The sequence below is a fragment of the Erythrolamprus reginae genome, chromosome 1 (genome assembly GCF_031021105.1).
Source record: "Erythrolamprus reginae isolate rEryReg1 chromosome 1, rEryReg1.hap1, whole genome shotgun sequence".
In the NCBI taxonomy this organism is placed as follows: Eukaryota; Metazoa; Chordata; class Lepidosauria; order Squamata; family Dipsadidae; genus Erythrolamprus; species Erythrolamprus reginae.
Genome location: NC_091950.1, coordinates 115245333 through 115257474, shown reverse-complemented (window position 1 = coordinate 115257474; position 12142 = coordinate 115245333). Strand labels below are relative to the sequence as shown.

General features: G+C 41.2%; 1 protein-coding gene across 3 annotated transcripts in view; it reads left to right on the top strand.

The window, feature by feature from the left end:
- Positions 1–11974, top strand: part of DCDC1 (doublecortin domain containing 1) — a 315249-nt gene extending 303275 nt beyond the window's left edge. For 2 of the 3 annotated variants that reach the window (XM_070762110.1, XM_070762129.1), the window contains 5 exons: positions 162–341; positions 2784–2934; positions 3292–3401; positions 9091–9165; positions 11460–11632. In XM_070762110.1, coding sequence (XP_070618211.1) covers positions 162–341; positions 2784–2934; positions 3292–3401; positions 9091–9165; positions 11460–11531 — 588 coding nt within the window. In that variant the 3' untranslated portion in view covers positions 11532–11632. Of the gene's footprint in view, positions 1–161; positions 342–2783; positions 2935–3291; positions 3402–9090; positions 9178–11459 lie in introns of all 3 variants that reach the window. The other variant, XM_070762118.1, reaches the window with a different exon arrangement.
- The last annotated feature ends 168 nt before the right edge of the window (positions 11975–12142 follow it).

Here is a 12142-nt window from a genome sequence, read left to right as displayed (position 1 = left end):
GATTTGATGGCTTATTTGTACCCAGACTATCATTAATTGATGGGCCTTATGATTCTTGTTGAATTTATCTTTTCTTTTATGTACACTGAGAGCATATGTACCAAGACAAATTCCTTGTGTGTCCAATCACTCTTAGCCAATAAAATTCTATTCTATTCTAGATGCACCTTTCAGAGCTTGAAGCACTGCAGTTCCAAAGAAGTTCTTCCTTTTCTCCTAAATTACTTGCAAAAAATGACAAGAGTCTCTACAAGCAGCCCACAACCAAAAGAGTGTGGGCTTACCCAAATGGAAATATACCTGACAAGGGAGCACATGCATGGGGAAAATGTATGATGGAGGTAAAAAGGATAACTTTCATTTAAATAAGAATGAATAAAGTAAGGAAATAAATATTGGAGATTGCTCTTTTTAATAAAATTTCAAAAAAACAAACAAACCGAAAACCATAACTGCTACTTCATATTCATCAGTCACTTACAAGATAACCTTATCATGCTCATTGCATCATTGTTTTTATTTTGCTTAAAACAAAGATTGGATATCTATAGCATTAGCATTTAGACTTATATAGCACTTCATAGTGCTTTTACAACCCTCTCTAAGCGGTTTACAGAGAGTAAGCATATTGCCTTCAACATTCTGGGTCCTCATTTTACTAACCTTGGAAGGATGGAAGGCTGAGTCAACCTTAAGCCTACTGAGATTTGAATAAACCAACACCACATAGACATACTGATATGCAAATACATAAATGCTTGTATTCTCATTTCTTTTTGATGTAAATAAAACCATTGCATTGCACCTGGGTCAGAAGCACTGAGGTGCTTCTGAGTTCAAAGCATCGGTGGGTTCCTACCATTGAGGTCCAGAACACCACACTGGTAGGAACCCACTGACGATGCAATTTTCAGTGATTTTTCCCCCTGGCATTTCTGTGTCGGAAAAAGCCCACCTCGGTGCCCTCATCTTAATGCTGACTTTTATACTTCATCCGAAGCACAGCTGAGAAGCTCCTTCTCAGGAGACACCAGGGAAAAATCGTTGAAAATTGCATCATCACTGGCATTCTGGACTTCACCGGTAGGAACCCACCACTGCTTGAAAGGATTAGTCAGTGACATCACCACTGCCCGGGGGACACTCACTTGTGGGGTCATTTCAGTCCCTGATGGAAGTTGTGGCAAAGAATGGGAGCTCACTCCACCCCATGAACTCATGTTTCGAACGTGGGCTTGTTAACCTCCAACCCAGCATCCTAACCACACGAGCCATTTTACTTCTTTAAGCAAAAGCATAATCTTATGCAAAGCAAAAGATTATTAAAGACAAAGAAGGAGCCAAGAGAAAGGAAAACTATCCATGGCTAATTAACACCAATGCCATTGATTACAGATAGTCGACTTACAACAGTTCATTTAGTCAGAACGGCACTGAAAAAAGTGACTTATGACCATTTTTCACACTTCCAACTGTTGCAGCACCCCCACCATCACATAATCAAAATTGGGATGCTTGACAACTGATTCATACTTATGACAGTTGCATATCCCGGGGTCATTTAATCACCTTTTGCGACCTTCTGACAAGCAAAATCAGTAGGGGAGCCAGATTTACTTAGCAAGCATGTTACTAACTTAACAATTGCAGTCATTCGATTAAGAACTGTTACAAGAAAAGTCATAAATTTTGGGCTCAATTATAGTCGTTAAGTCAAAAAATACCTGTATACTTCTCCATCCTTGTTTGTGCAAGCAGTCCTCATTTTTCTCTCAGGGTTATTAAAATGTCCAAGTATAATTTTGATTATTTGGTACAAATGTATTTGTTTTAACTTAGATGTAAATTATGGCTAAAACAAAAATAACTGATTGCGCAACTAATTCTGTATAGAATAGAATAGAACAGAACACAATTATTTATTGTCCAAGTGTGATTGGACGCACAAGGAATTTGTCATCAGTGCATATGTTCTCAGTGTACATAAAAGACACATTTGTCAAGAATCATGACGTACAACATTTAATCATTGTCATAGAGTACAAATAAGCAATCAGGAAACAATCAATATTAATATAAATCGTAAGGATACAAGCAACAAGTTACAGTCATACGGTCATAAGTGGGAGGAGATGAAAATAGGAATGATGAGAAGACTAATAGTAATAGTAATGCAGCCTTAGTGAATGGTTTGACAGTGATGAGGGAATTATTTGTTTAGCAGAGTAATGGCATTAGGGAAAAACTGTTCTTGTATCTAGTTGTCTTGGTGTACAGCTCATAGTGTTGTTTTGAGGATAGGAGTTGATAAAATTTATGTCCAGGATATGAGAGGTCAGTAAATATTTCCACGGCCTCCTTTTTGATTCATGCAGTATATAGGCCCTGAATGGTATAAATCAGTGGTGAGTTCCTCTTATATCCTCCTACCGGTGTGCATCACGATGTTTCATGCACCCCTGATGTGATCTGGCTTCCACATATGCGCAGAGGGATAATTTTCCTTCCGTGCATGCACAGAGAGCTGAAAATTGGCCGAAAATTAGGAAAAAATATGGCAGTGCACACAACCCGGCAAAGACGGCACTGGAGCCGTTGCATCAAAATTGCATCAAAATTGCCACTACCAGAGTGGCACACCGGAGCGGACCGGTAGGAACCTACCCCTGGTATAAATGTTGTACAGCAGAGGTGTCTCTGCTTGAGCTGATAATTTGAAAACTCTACATTCTGATTTACTGTCAAAGAGACTTCTGAATAGTAACGCAGTTTTAATATTTCAGCTACTTGACAGTTGTACAACTCATCTAAAAATGTCACAGCCTGCAAACATGCTATATACACTTGATGGACACCAGCTGCAATCATGGGAAGAAATAGAAAGAGACATGATTGTTTGCGCTTCCACAGGACATGCCTTTATGAGCCAAAAAGGTAGTTTACTCAAATGTTAAAAGGACCTTTGGAATTTCTTAGCAATCTTTACATAATTAGAAGTGCCATAATTATAGCATTGCTTGCAATTTTTAAAATGTGGGTTTGTACATCATACTTATGGGTGAGAGTACTACCCGTAATTAAGTTTTCCTTCTTCTGATCTAAGAGTCATGTCTGAATCTGGTTTAGCTTCTGGAAATGTCAGGTTTCTGAATAATGCTAAAGTTTACTGGAAACGAACAAATGGAGTTACACTTAAATTTAAACTTAAATTAAAATTAAGTATACCTGTCCATGTTTTAAGACAGAATTAGATAAATCAGTTTCATTCTTCAATATAATTGTTTTTTTCAGCTGTACAGCATGAAATAGAAATTAGAGCTCATTATGCAAGAATCCGGAAGCAGCAGGGTCCAGAATCTACCAACATTGTTGTTTCTCCATCAACAAAAGTTATAGACAAGGTTGTATACATTGTTTATTAACAGTAATAATATTATGTGCTGCTCAATGATGGGCTCCTACGGGTATGGTCAGGTACGCAAAACCAGTAGAAAAAATTTGGTCAGGTGTGCAGAACCAGTAGGAAAATGTTGAATTTTTTTTCTTTTTTTCCCTTCTGGACTCTGGGTATGTTTATCCTCTCGCAATAAATGAGGTTGAATGTGTATAATTTTAGAAGAGCTCTCTCTCTCTCTCTCTCTCTCTCTCTCTGTGTGTGTGTGTGTACATGCACATACAGTTTATATAGTATATAATGTATATTTTTGTGTGCCTGTGTGTGATATGTATGTATACATATTGCATATATACTTAGAATTAAAGAGTATATTTTGGATGTTCAGATATAGTAAGGGAAATTGTATCTCTTTGAGATGAGGAGAGGCCAGGCACCTTAATCCTAACCCAAACCCTTGACGTGAGTGATGTCAAATTGGCTATCTTTAAACCACTCACATGACCTTTAAGTCACACCCCAGTCACATGATCATCAAACCACTCCCACCTAGTCACATGGCTGGCAAAAAACACCCGCAAAATAAGCTACACCCACAGTGTGGTAGTAAAAATTTTTGCAGCCCTTCACTGGTGCTGCATCATTATAAACTATTTTTTTCCTGTTGCTCTTGTGAGGTAAGATTTAATTGAGTTAAATGGCTTGTGTTAGAGCTCAAAATCCATAGCCATCATTGTGACAAGGAAACTTTTGGTAACAGCATTTCAGATTCAAATGTACCCTATCTTAATTCAGTATAAAAATGATTTAAGCAAAGAATGCTGGGTGGTGGGGCTCCAAAGAAGACCATGGACCTTGTTCTCTAGAACATCATACATTGACCCTCATCCTGCTAGCCTTTCGTAAGGCTTTGATCCTGGGACTCCAGGATGGAATGGAGCCCATTTCTTCTCTGTGCTATGATTCACCACCATAAATAATTTAGTATTTTATGTATTTCCATTTGTTTCGATGTTGTGAGCCGCATAGAATCATGTACTTGAGATGTGTGGCCATATTAATTGAATAAATAAATGAAATGAATTTCCTTAACTTGTTTTTATAATTCCTTCAGTAATATTTAATATGAGCTAGTGCCATTTCTAGCTCCAGGTTTTTTTGTAAGCTGATTACCCATGAAAGCAGGCTTCAGATGTTTTAAAAATAAATAGAAGTACTGTACTAGAACCAGCAAAAGCCTATTTGTGCTCTATAATTTTATTGGAATTATTTAATCCAGATTATTATTTTTCCAACCGAAGGCGGCATTTAATTATGAACAATGCTTCACTAAAATGGTTTGGGTAGCTATACATTGTACGCCCACATGAACATCAAATATACTTTCCATGTTAATCATGTGCCGGTAATGTATGCTGACTATTTCCACATTTCTCACTGTCCATATGTCACTGCAACTGTTTGGTTGAAGCAAGAGACCAGTTAGATTAAATGCCTATACTGTGCGCATAAATTTAGAAGCACGGAAAGCTTACTTATACGGAATATCCCATTAATTCTCCTGCTTGCCTCCTGTTGTAGAAAAGCCATAAAAGAAGCATCGCTTAGAACAGTTGCTGCAGGCAGCTCTCTGATGACCTGATTAAAGATTCCCATTATGTGTTTTGGGTGAGAGTGAAATCTCAGCAGGAGTGATTCAGCAGTAGGGACTTAATTTCTAGAATACCTTTCAGACATGCTTATGTATATGTACATGCACACGAGGGGGGGAGGAGGGAGAGAAAGAGAGAGGAGGGAGAGGGTCGAGATGATAGTAAATATAACTTCAGTCACTGAAGATACCTTTAAAGTTAACCGTTCCTAAACTGATAGCAGCAGGAGATGGCAGCAGAAATCAACGTGTTTAGTTCGGTTCTTATTTTAAATGAAAAAAATATTATAAAAATTAGCAAAAGGGAAAGGAAAAAAAAAGAAATAAATACTATTGGTCAATTATTTCCATTGGCTCATGCATTTAAGCAAACTGTTTCTAAGTGTATTTACGCGATTAGTGAATTCTTAATTTGCATATAGTTATTGTGCAGTAAGATACATTTATTTAGAATAATATATGCAAAGAAATATATGCAGAGGTGATATATGTTGTCATGTGATTGACTGGTTATTAATATATTTGTTAGTTTCTGTATAAGTCATAAGGCAGCAAATGTGTCCAACAACCTTCTTCCCACTATTTTCTGCACAACAACAGCCTTGGGAGGGTTAAAGTTGAGTGAGAGAGAGAGACTGAGTGACTGACTGGCCCCAAATCACCCAGCTCGCTTTCATGCTAAGGTGGGACTTGAACTCCCACTTTCTAGCCTGCTGTTTTAACCACTAGACCAGCGGTCTCCAAACTACGGCCCGCGGGCCGGATGCGGCCCGACGAGGTCTTTTAACCGGCCCGCGGCAGCTCACGAGATTTTACTGGTCGATAAAATAAGCTCCCGAATCTCCTGTCAACTCACCGCGGTCGGCTGCTCAGCGAGAAGGTGGAGAGGCAAGGGGGCGGGGAGGAAAGTGGGCCTGCAATTGGCCCCTTCCTTTGTCGCCTTTAGGGAGAGAAACTGTTGCTGCCCTATGGCAGAGCAGCAAGAGTTCCTCTCCCTAAAGGTGAGAAAGAAATTGGCCAATTGCAGGGCCGCTTTCCTCCCCGCCCCCTTGCCTCTCCACCTCCTCCTCCCCTCCTCCTCCGCAGTGAGTGGATGCGAAATTCATGAAAAGGCAATTGGCAATTGAAAAACTGTCCACTGAAAGTCACAGCTAAGTGCACCATGGCTAAGTGTGTGTGGGGGGGAGGCAGCTGCTTGAAAACCCCTGACCTCCATCGCCTCCCCCCCACAGCAAAAGGCGAGCACACCTCGCCGCTGACACAGGCGGCGAGGACCGCCCTGTCCCCCTGTCCCCCCTGCGCCAAGCTACGCAGCCCCAGATCGCTCGGTTCTCCAGCCAGCAAAGTGGACTGCCCGGCTTTGCTGGCTGATGCAGGAAAGCGTCACATTTAAAAAGCATGCCACTTTCCTGGGCAGCCGGCTTTGCTGGCCATAGAGGTGAGCAATCTTGGACTGCGGCGCCGTGGTGGCCTTCAAGCGTGGCCCTTCGCGGCAGCCCACCACCCGTTCCTGCAGGAAGAGATCAAGTGCTTTACCGGGAGGTGGAGGCGGCATGGGGCCGGACGCTGGGTGCCGGGGAGGGCGAAGGAGTGGATGCGCCTCTCAGCTGCAGAGCTGAACGGGGGTGGAGGCAGGCGCTGGGGCCATGCGGGGCCGCTCATCCAGGGGGGCATGGACCGGCAAGCTGCCCTCCGCGCTCTCTCTTTCTCTCTCATGCACCACGCCGGCAGCAGAGAGAGAAAGAGAGAGGTAGAGATCAGGCGCGTTACCGGGTGGTAGAGGCGGTATGGGGTCAGACGCTGGGTGCCGGGGACGCGGGGGGAGGGCGAAGGGGTGGATGTGGCTGCTGCCTCTCAGCTGCAGAGCCGAACAGGGGCGGAGATCAGCAGCGGAGTCCGGCGCTGGGGCCATGCGGGGCCGCTCATCCAGGCTGGCGTGGACTGGCAAGCTGCCCTCCGTTCTCTCTCTTTCTCTCTCTGTTGCTGGCATGGTGTATGAGAGAGAAAGAGCGGAGGGCAGCTTGCCGGTGCACGCCAGCCTGGATGAGCGGCCCCGCATGGCCCCAGCGCCGGATTCCGCCGCTGATCTCCGCCCCTGTTCGGCTCTGCAGCTGAGAGACAGCAGCCACATCCACCCCTTCGCCCTCCCCCCGCGTCCCCGGCACCCAGCGTCTGGCCCCACACCGCCTCCACCATCCGGTAACGTGCCCGATCTCTACCTCTCTCTTTCTCTCTCTGCTGCCGGTGTGGTGTATGAGAGAGAAAGAGAGAGAGAGAAAAAAGAAGGGAGAGAGAAAGAGAGAGAAAGAAAAAGAGAGAGAGAGAAAGGAAGAGGAGAGATAGAAAGGGGGAGAGAGAGAAAGGAGGAGACAGAGAGAGGGAGAGAGAAAGAGGGAGAGATACAAAGAGAGTGAGTGAGAGAAAGAGAGAAGAGAGAGAAAGAAAGAAAGAAAGAAAGAGAGAGAAATAGAGGACAGAGAGAAAGAAGGAGAGAGAACTAGAAAGACAGAAGGACGGAGAGAAAGGGAGAGAGAGAGAAAGAGGAAGAATAAATATTAAATCTTGTATTTGTTCCCATTTTGTTTTTTATTTTAAATAAGGTATGTGCAGTGTGCATAGGGATTTGTTCACACATTTTTTTAATAGTCCGGCCCTCCAACAGTCTGAGGGACAGTGAACTGGCCCCCTGTGTAAAAAGTTTGGGGACCCCTGCACTAGACCAAACTCGCTCTTTTTTAAAAACTTTTTTTTCTTCCTTTTTTGCAGTTAATGCTTACCAAAAAGTTAAATAATCTTTTGCTATAACTCTACACTTTATAAAGTATATCTATGGTATTCTTTCTTGAAAGGCATGTTAAACTTGCTTTTCTATAACCTGCGTAGTTTATCAATTGCAAAATCTGAATAATTTAAATAGATAGATAATGGATCAATTCAATTCAATGGTTTTGCTGCTCTTTGAGTCATAAATAAATATATTTTAGGATATCTTAACAAATATGAACGATGACTGATTCACAGAATATTTTATATTCATTTTTTTTAAACTGTGATACATGTTGGTAAAACAAATCATTAACTCTTTGAACAATGTTGTAAGGGTCTGAATGAATGTTGTCTCACCTGGACAGTCCTTGCAATATTCTTGGGAAGATTCTTGAAGTGGTTTGGCATTGTCTCTTTCCTAGGGCTAAGAGACAATGACTGGCCCAAGGTTCCCTAGCTGGTTTCACAGCTAAGACAGAATTAGAACTCATAGCCCCTAGTTTCTCTTGCCTGAAAACTTGAAAATGGGCTTTTCCTTAAGCATTTTAAAGTTTTTTTCTGGCAAATCATCATGGTATCCCCAAATATGAGGGGATACTACTTCCTTTTTGTCACTCGGTCCCTCCAGGAGGGCATTCTCTTTTCTACTCATCTCTTTGTAGAAAATGATTAGAAAACTTTAAGATAGTTATAGTTTATTAGATTTGTATCCTGTTCTTCTCTAGGAACCATAGCAATTAAGCTCTTGTGCAAAAATTAGTAATAAAACAGATTAAAAGGGAATGGATCCATATTTTAGAGCAGGGGTCTGGCTGAGGAATTCTGGGAATCAAAGTCCAAAAGTCTTAAAGTTATCAAGGTTGGATACCCCTGCTTTAGAGCTGAGACCCATATCTTTACTTGTCAGATTCTCCATTATCTCCTTAATTAGAAAAGGATGGGTTAAGGAAAACAAATAGTTTTAAAACCCACAATATTACAATAGCAAAACTTTTTCCATTATTTAAACAGTCCTAGATAGCTTGGACTCCTTATACCTATTCCCTTATGCCTAAATAACAGGTTGAATTTTGAGATGCTGGGGGGTGGGGGTTGCTTACATTTCCTACCACAGAATAAGAAGCACATATAGAGTGCTCAGGAAAAACTGTGATGTTCGCCAGGATTAAAAACTGAAGTTTTCTATGGTTACTAATCTAAATGCATGCAAAGTCATGACTATATGAAGTAATGTAAAAATGCAATAATATTAATTATTTCTACATATTGTTATACACAGCTCAATATGAATAGATCTCTTTTGGCTCTTACTGGAATACCTCATGAAGATGTCAATGACAGACCTTATGAAGAGGTCAGTGACTAGGTAAGTGTTTTCTGAAGTTAAAAAAGGAGAAAGAAATCTAGTCTTTCTAACTAACTCACTTCAGTAAAGAAATCCACAATTAAACACTCCTATAGAGAAAGAAAATTCACTAAGCAAAAGTATCTATTTCCCTTTCCACAGAACATAAAATGGTGGTGATGATTGACCACAGAATTAAATCACGAGTAAATGTTTCCAGGAGAGAAATATTCTGTCCTAGAAGAATGTTTTTCCTACTGCGTCCTTTACTTTGCAGATAATTGGACTTATCATATGGATCTTAACTATATATTTCTTCGATGCACTCTACCGAATCAGGATGCCATTAAGCCCTCTTCCTCCCTAGCCATTTATGATATTTTTAGCATCATCCAGAAATTTAACATTTATCTGCGTGTTTTATTGGCCCAAAAATAGTTGAACAAAACCTGAAGATGCTAAAAATTACAAGCAACAAAATGGCTTTAAATTAATAAGCAACTATAAATCATATAGAAATGGGATGGAACTATTAGGTACTATGTCAAATATTGTTTGTCAGTAAGAACGCCAACTATATGTTTAGCTGTACTAAAGCTATACTTAAGTAACCAAGTAGTTAATGCATAGAACTCTCTACCAGACTCTGTAATATCATCATCTAACCCCCAAAATCTTACCCTTAGACTATCCACTGTTGACTTCTACCAATTCTTAAGAGGTCAGTAAGGGGCATGCATAAGTGCACCAGAGTGCCTTCCATCCCCTGTCCTAATGTTTCTCTTTTACTAGTTATGTATATAAATATTGTTATATCTTTGAATACTACCAATACGTAGTTGACAAAACAAACAAACAAACAAACAAACAAACAAACAATAAATAAATAAATAAATAAATGTTGTCTATCAAGACCACCAATACATATTGCCTGTAAAATGCTTTAAAATTCTGGAGTACAATATCTAATGATGTTACATTTCATTAGAATATTTATCCAATCAGACCAAAGTCATTTAACCTAGAAGCTTGTCTGTATTAATGGCTTCCAGGTGTTCCAGGAAAGGAAGAAACAAGGAAGAAAGACAGATGCTTTCTCTCTGTATTTGCCTTTAATTTGTATTCAAAAGCATATGCTTCTGAAGATTGAGTCTCCTTCTACATATTAAGACTAATCACTATTGATAAGGTCTTTTTATGAATGTACCTAATCCATTTTAAAGCTATTTTTTTCTGAGAAATAAATTCCATTCAATTCAGTGAAGCATGTTCCAATGGAAGTAAACAGAACTGCAACTGAAGTGAATACAGTGGTCCCCCGATTATCGCGAGGGTTCCGTTCCAGGACCCCTCGCGATGATCGGTTTTTCGCGAAGTAGCGGTGCGGAAGTAAAAACACCATCTGCGCATGCGCAGATGGTGTTTTTACTTCCGCCGCAGCAGCGAGGAGCCGAAGATTGGGGTTTCCCCGCCGCCCACGCAAACTCCTCGCTGCTGCCGCGCCCGCCGCTTGTCCGCCCGCCGCTTGTCCGCCGCCTGCCTGCCCGCGCGCCCGCCCTTCGCCTGCCCACGCCGTTCGCTTGTGCCGCTTCCCAGCTGAGTCCTGAAGTGAACTTCCGCATTTGGCTTCAGGACTCAGCTGGGAAGCGGTGCTGGGGTTTCCCCGCCGCCCACGCAAACTCCTCGCTGCTGCCGCGCCCGCCGCTTGTCCGCCGCCTGCCTGCCCGCGCGCCCGCCCTTCGCCCGCCCACGCCGTTCGCTCGCGCCGCTTCCCAGCTGAGTCCTGAAGCAAACTTCCGCATTTGGCTTCAGGACTCAGCTGGGAAGCGGCGCTGGGGTTTCCCCGCCGCCCACGCAAACTCCTCGCTGATGCCCGCCGCTCGCCCTCCCGCCAGCAAGAGGGGGAAGACCCAGGGAAGCCGCCCAGCAGCTGATCTGCCCGGCGCCATCTACGCATGCGTGGCCATAGAAAAAAGGGCGCGCATGCGCAGATGGTGTTTTTACTTCCGGGTTGAAAAATCGCGGTATAGCGTTTTGCAATGCTCGAGATCGCGAAACTTGGGGGACCACTGTATATGTTTATTACATTCCATCTGTAAGACTCGGCTATACCAACTATGGTGTGAAATTTCAAATACTGTAGTGAAAGTGTATATTAATGTAAAATATAGATAGGGAACATACGTAATATCTTATCATGCAGAAGATATTTGGATATTATTTTTATCTCAGAACTTGAGAGTAAGAAATTTGGAGGAGTATTTGGAAATAAATATATTTCAGGTCTACCTTCTTTGTTGCAGTTTCCTACCACAATAACTTCAAGCTCCCTATTATCTGTAGAATGGGAAGAAAGCAAGAATATCTCCAGTTGAGCTGTGATCAGATTACAATGTGCCTTCATTAATGTGCTAACTGCTAAATATCTTGCAGTCATATCTAAAATTTTAAGAATATTGTATATATTGAATTTAACCAAATAGGGTAAAGTAGATATCTATTTTAGGGTTAAATACAATAAAGTTGCTACAAAGGAAAATGAACAAGTCAATGTTTTAGTATTTCCCACTAGTTTTAATTGTCCATTCTTCATTCTGTAATGTTATTGTATATCTTTAAAAGATTATGCACTGAAGGACTCTTCAGTAATATGCCAATGAAGGCATGTGCCTGGGTGCATATATATACTAGTATATTATGCATAACCAAGAAAAGTGTTTTGAGTAAAAGGTTTTGCTCTGTTCCATAGATAAGCATTTTTCTTGTTATGAACTCTTGTTTTTCATTAAATTTAAGACTAATAAATTCTTCAAAAATACTGCAGTTGTGGCATCCTTTGTTTTTATCTTTCTTAGATTAGACATCTTCAGGAACCTTTATAGTAATTAAAACAGAAAGAATTTCCAACATTAAATCTCTAAAATATTATTACAAATTTATTTTGCCTTTGTAAAGGAAAAAAAAGTACTAACATTCTACTGTTTGA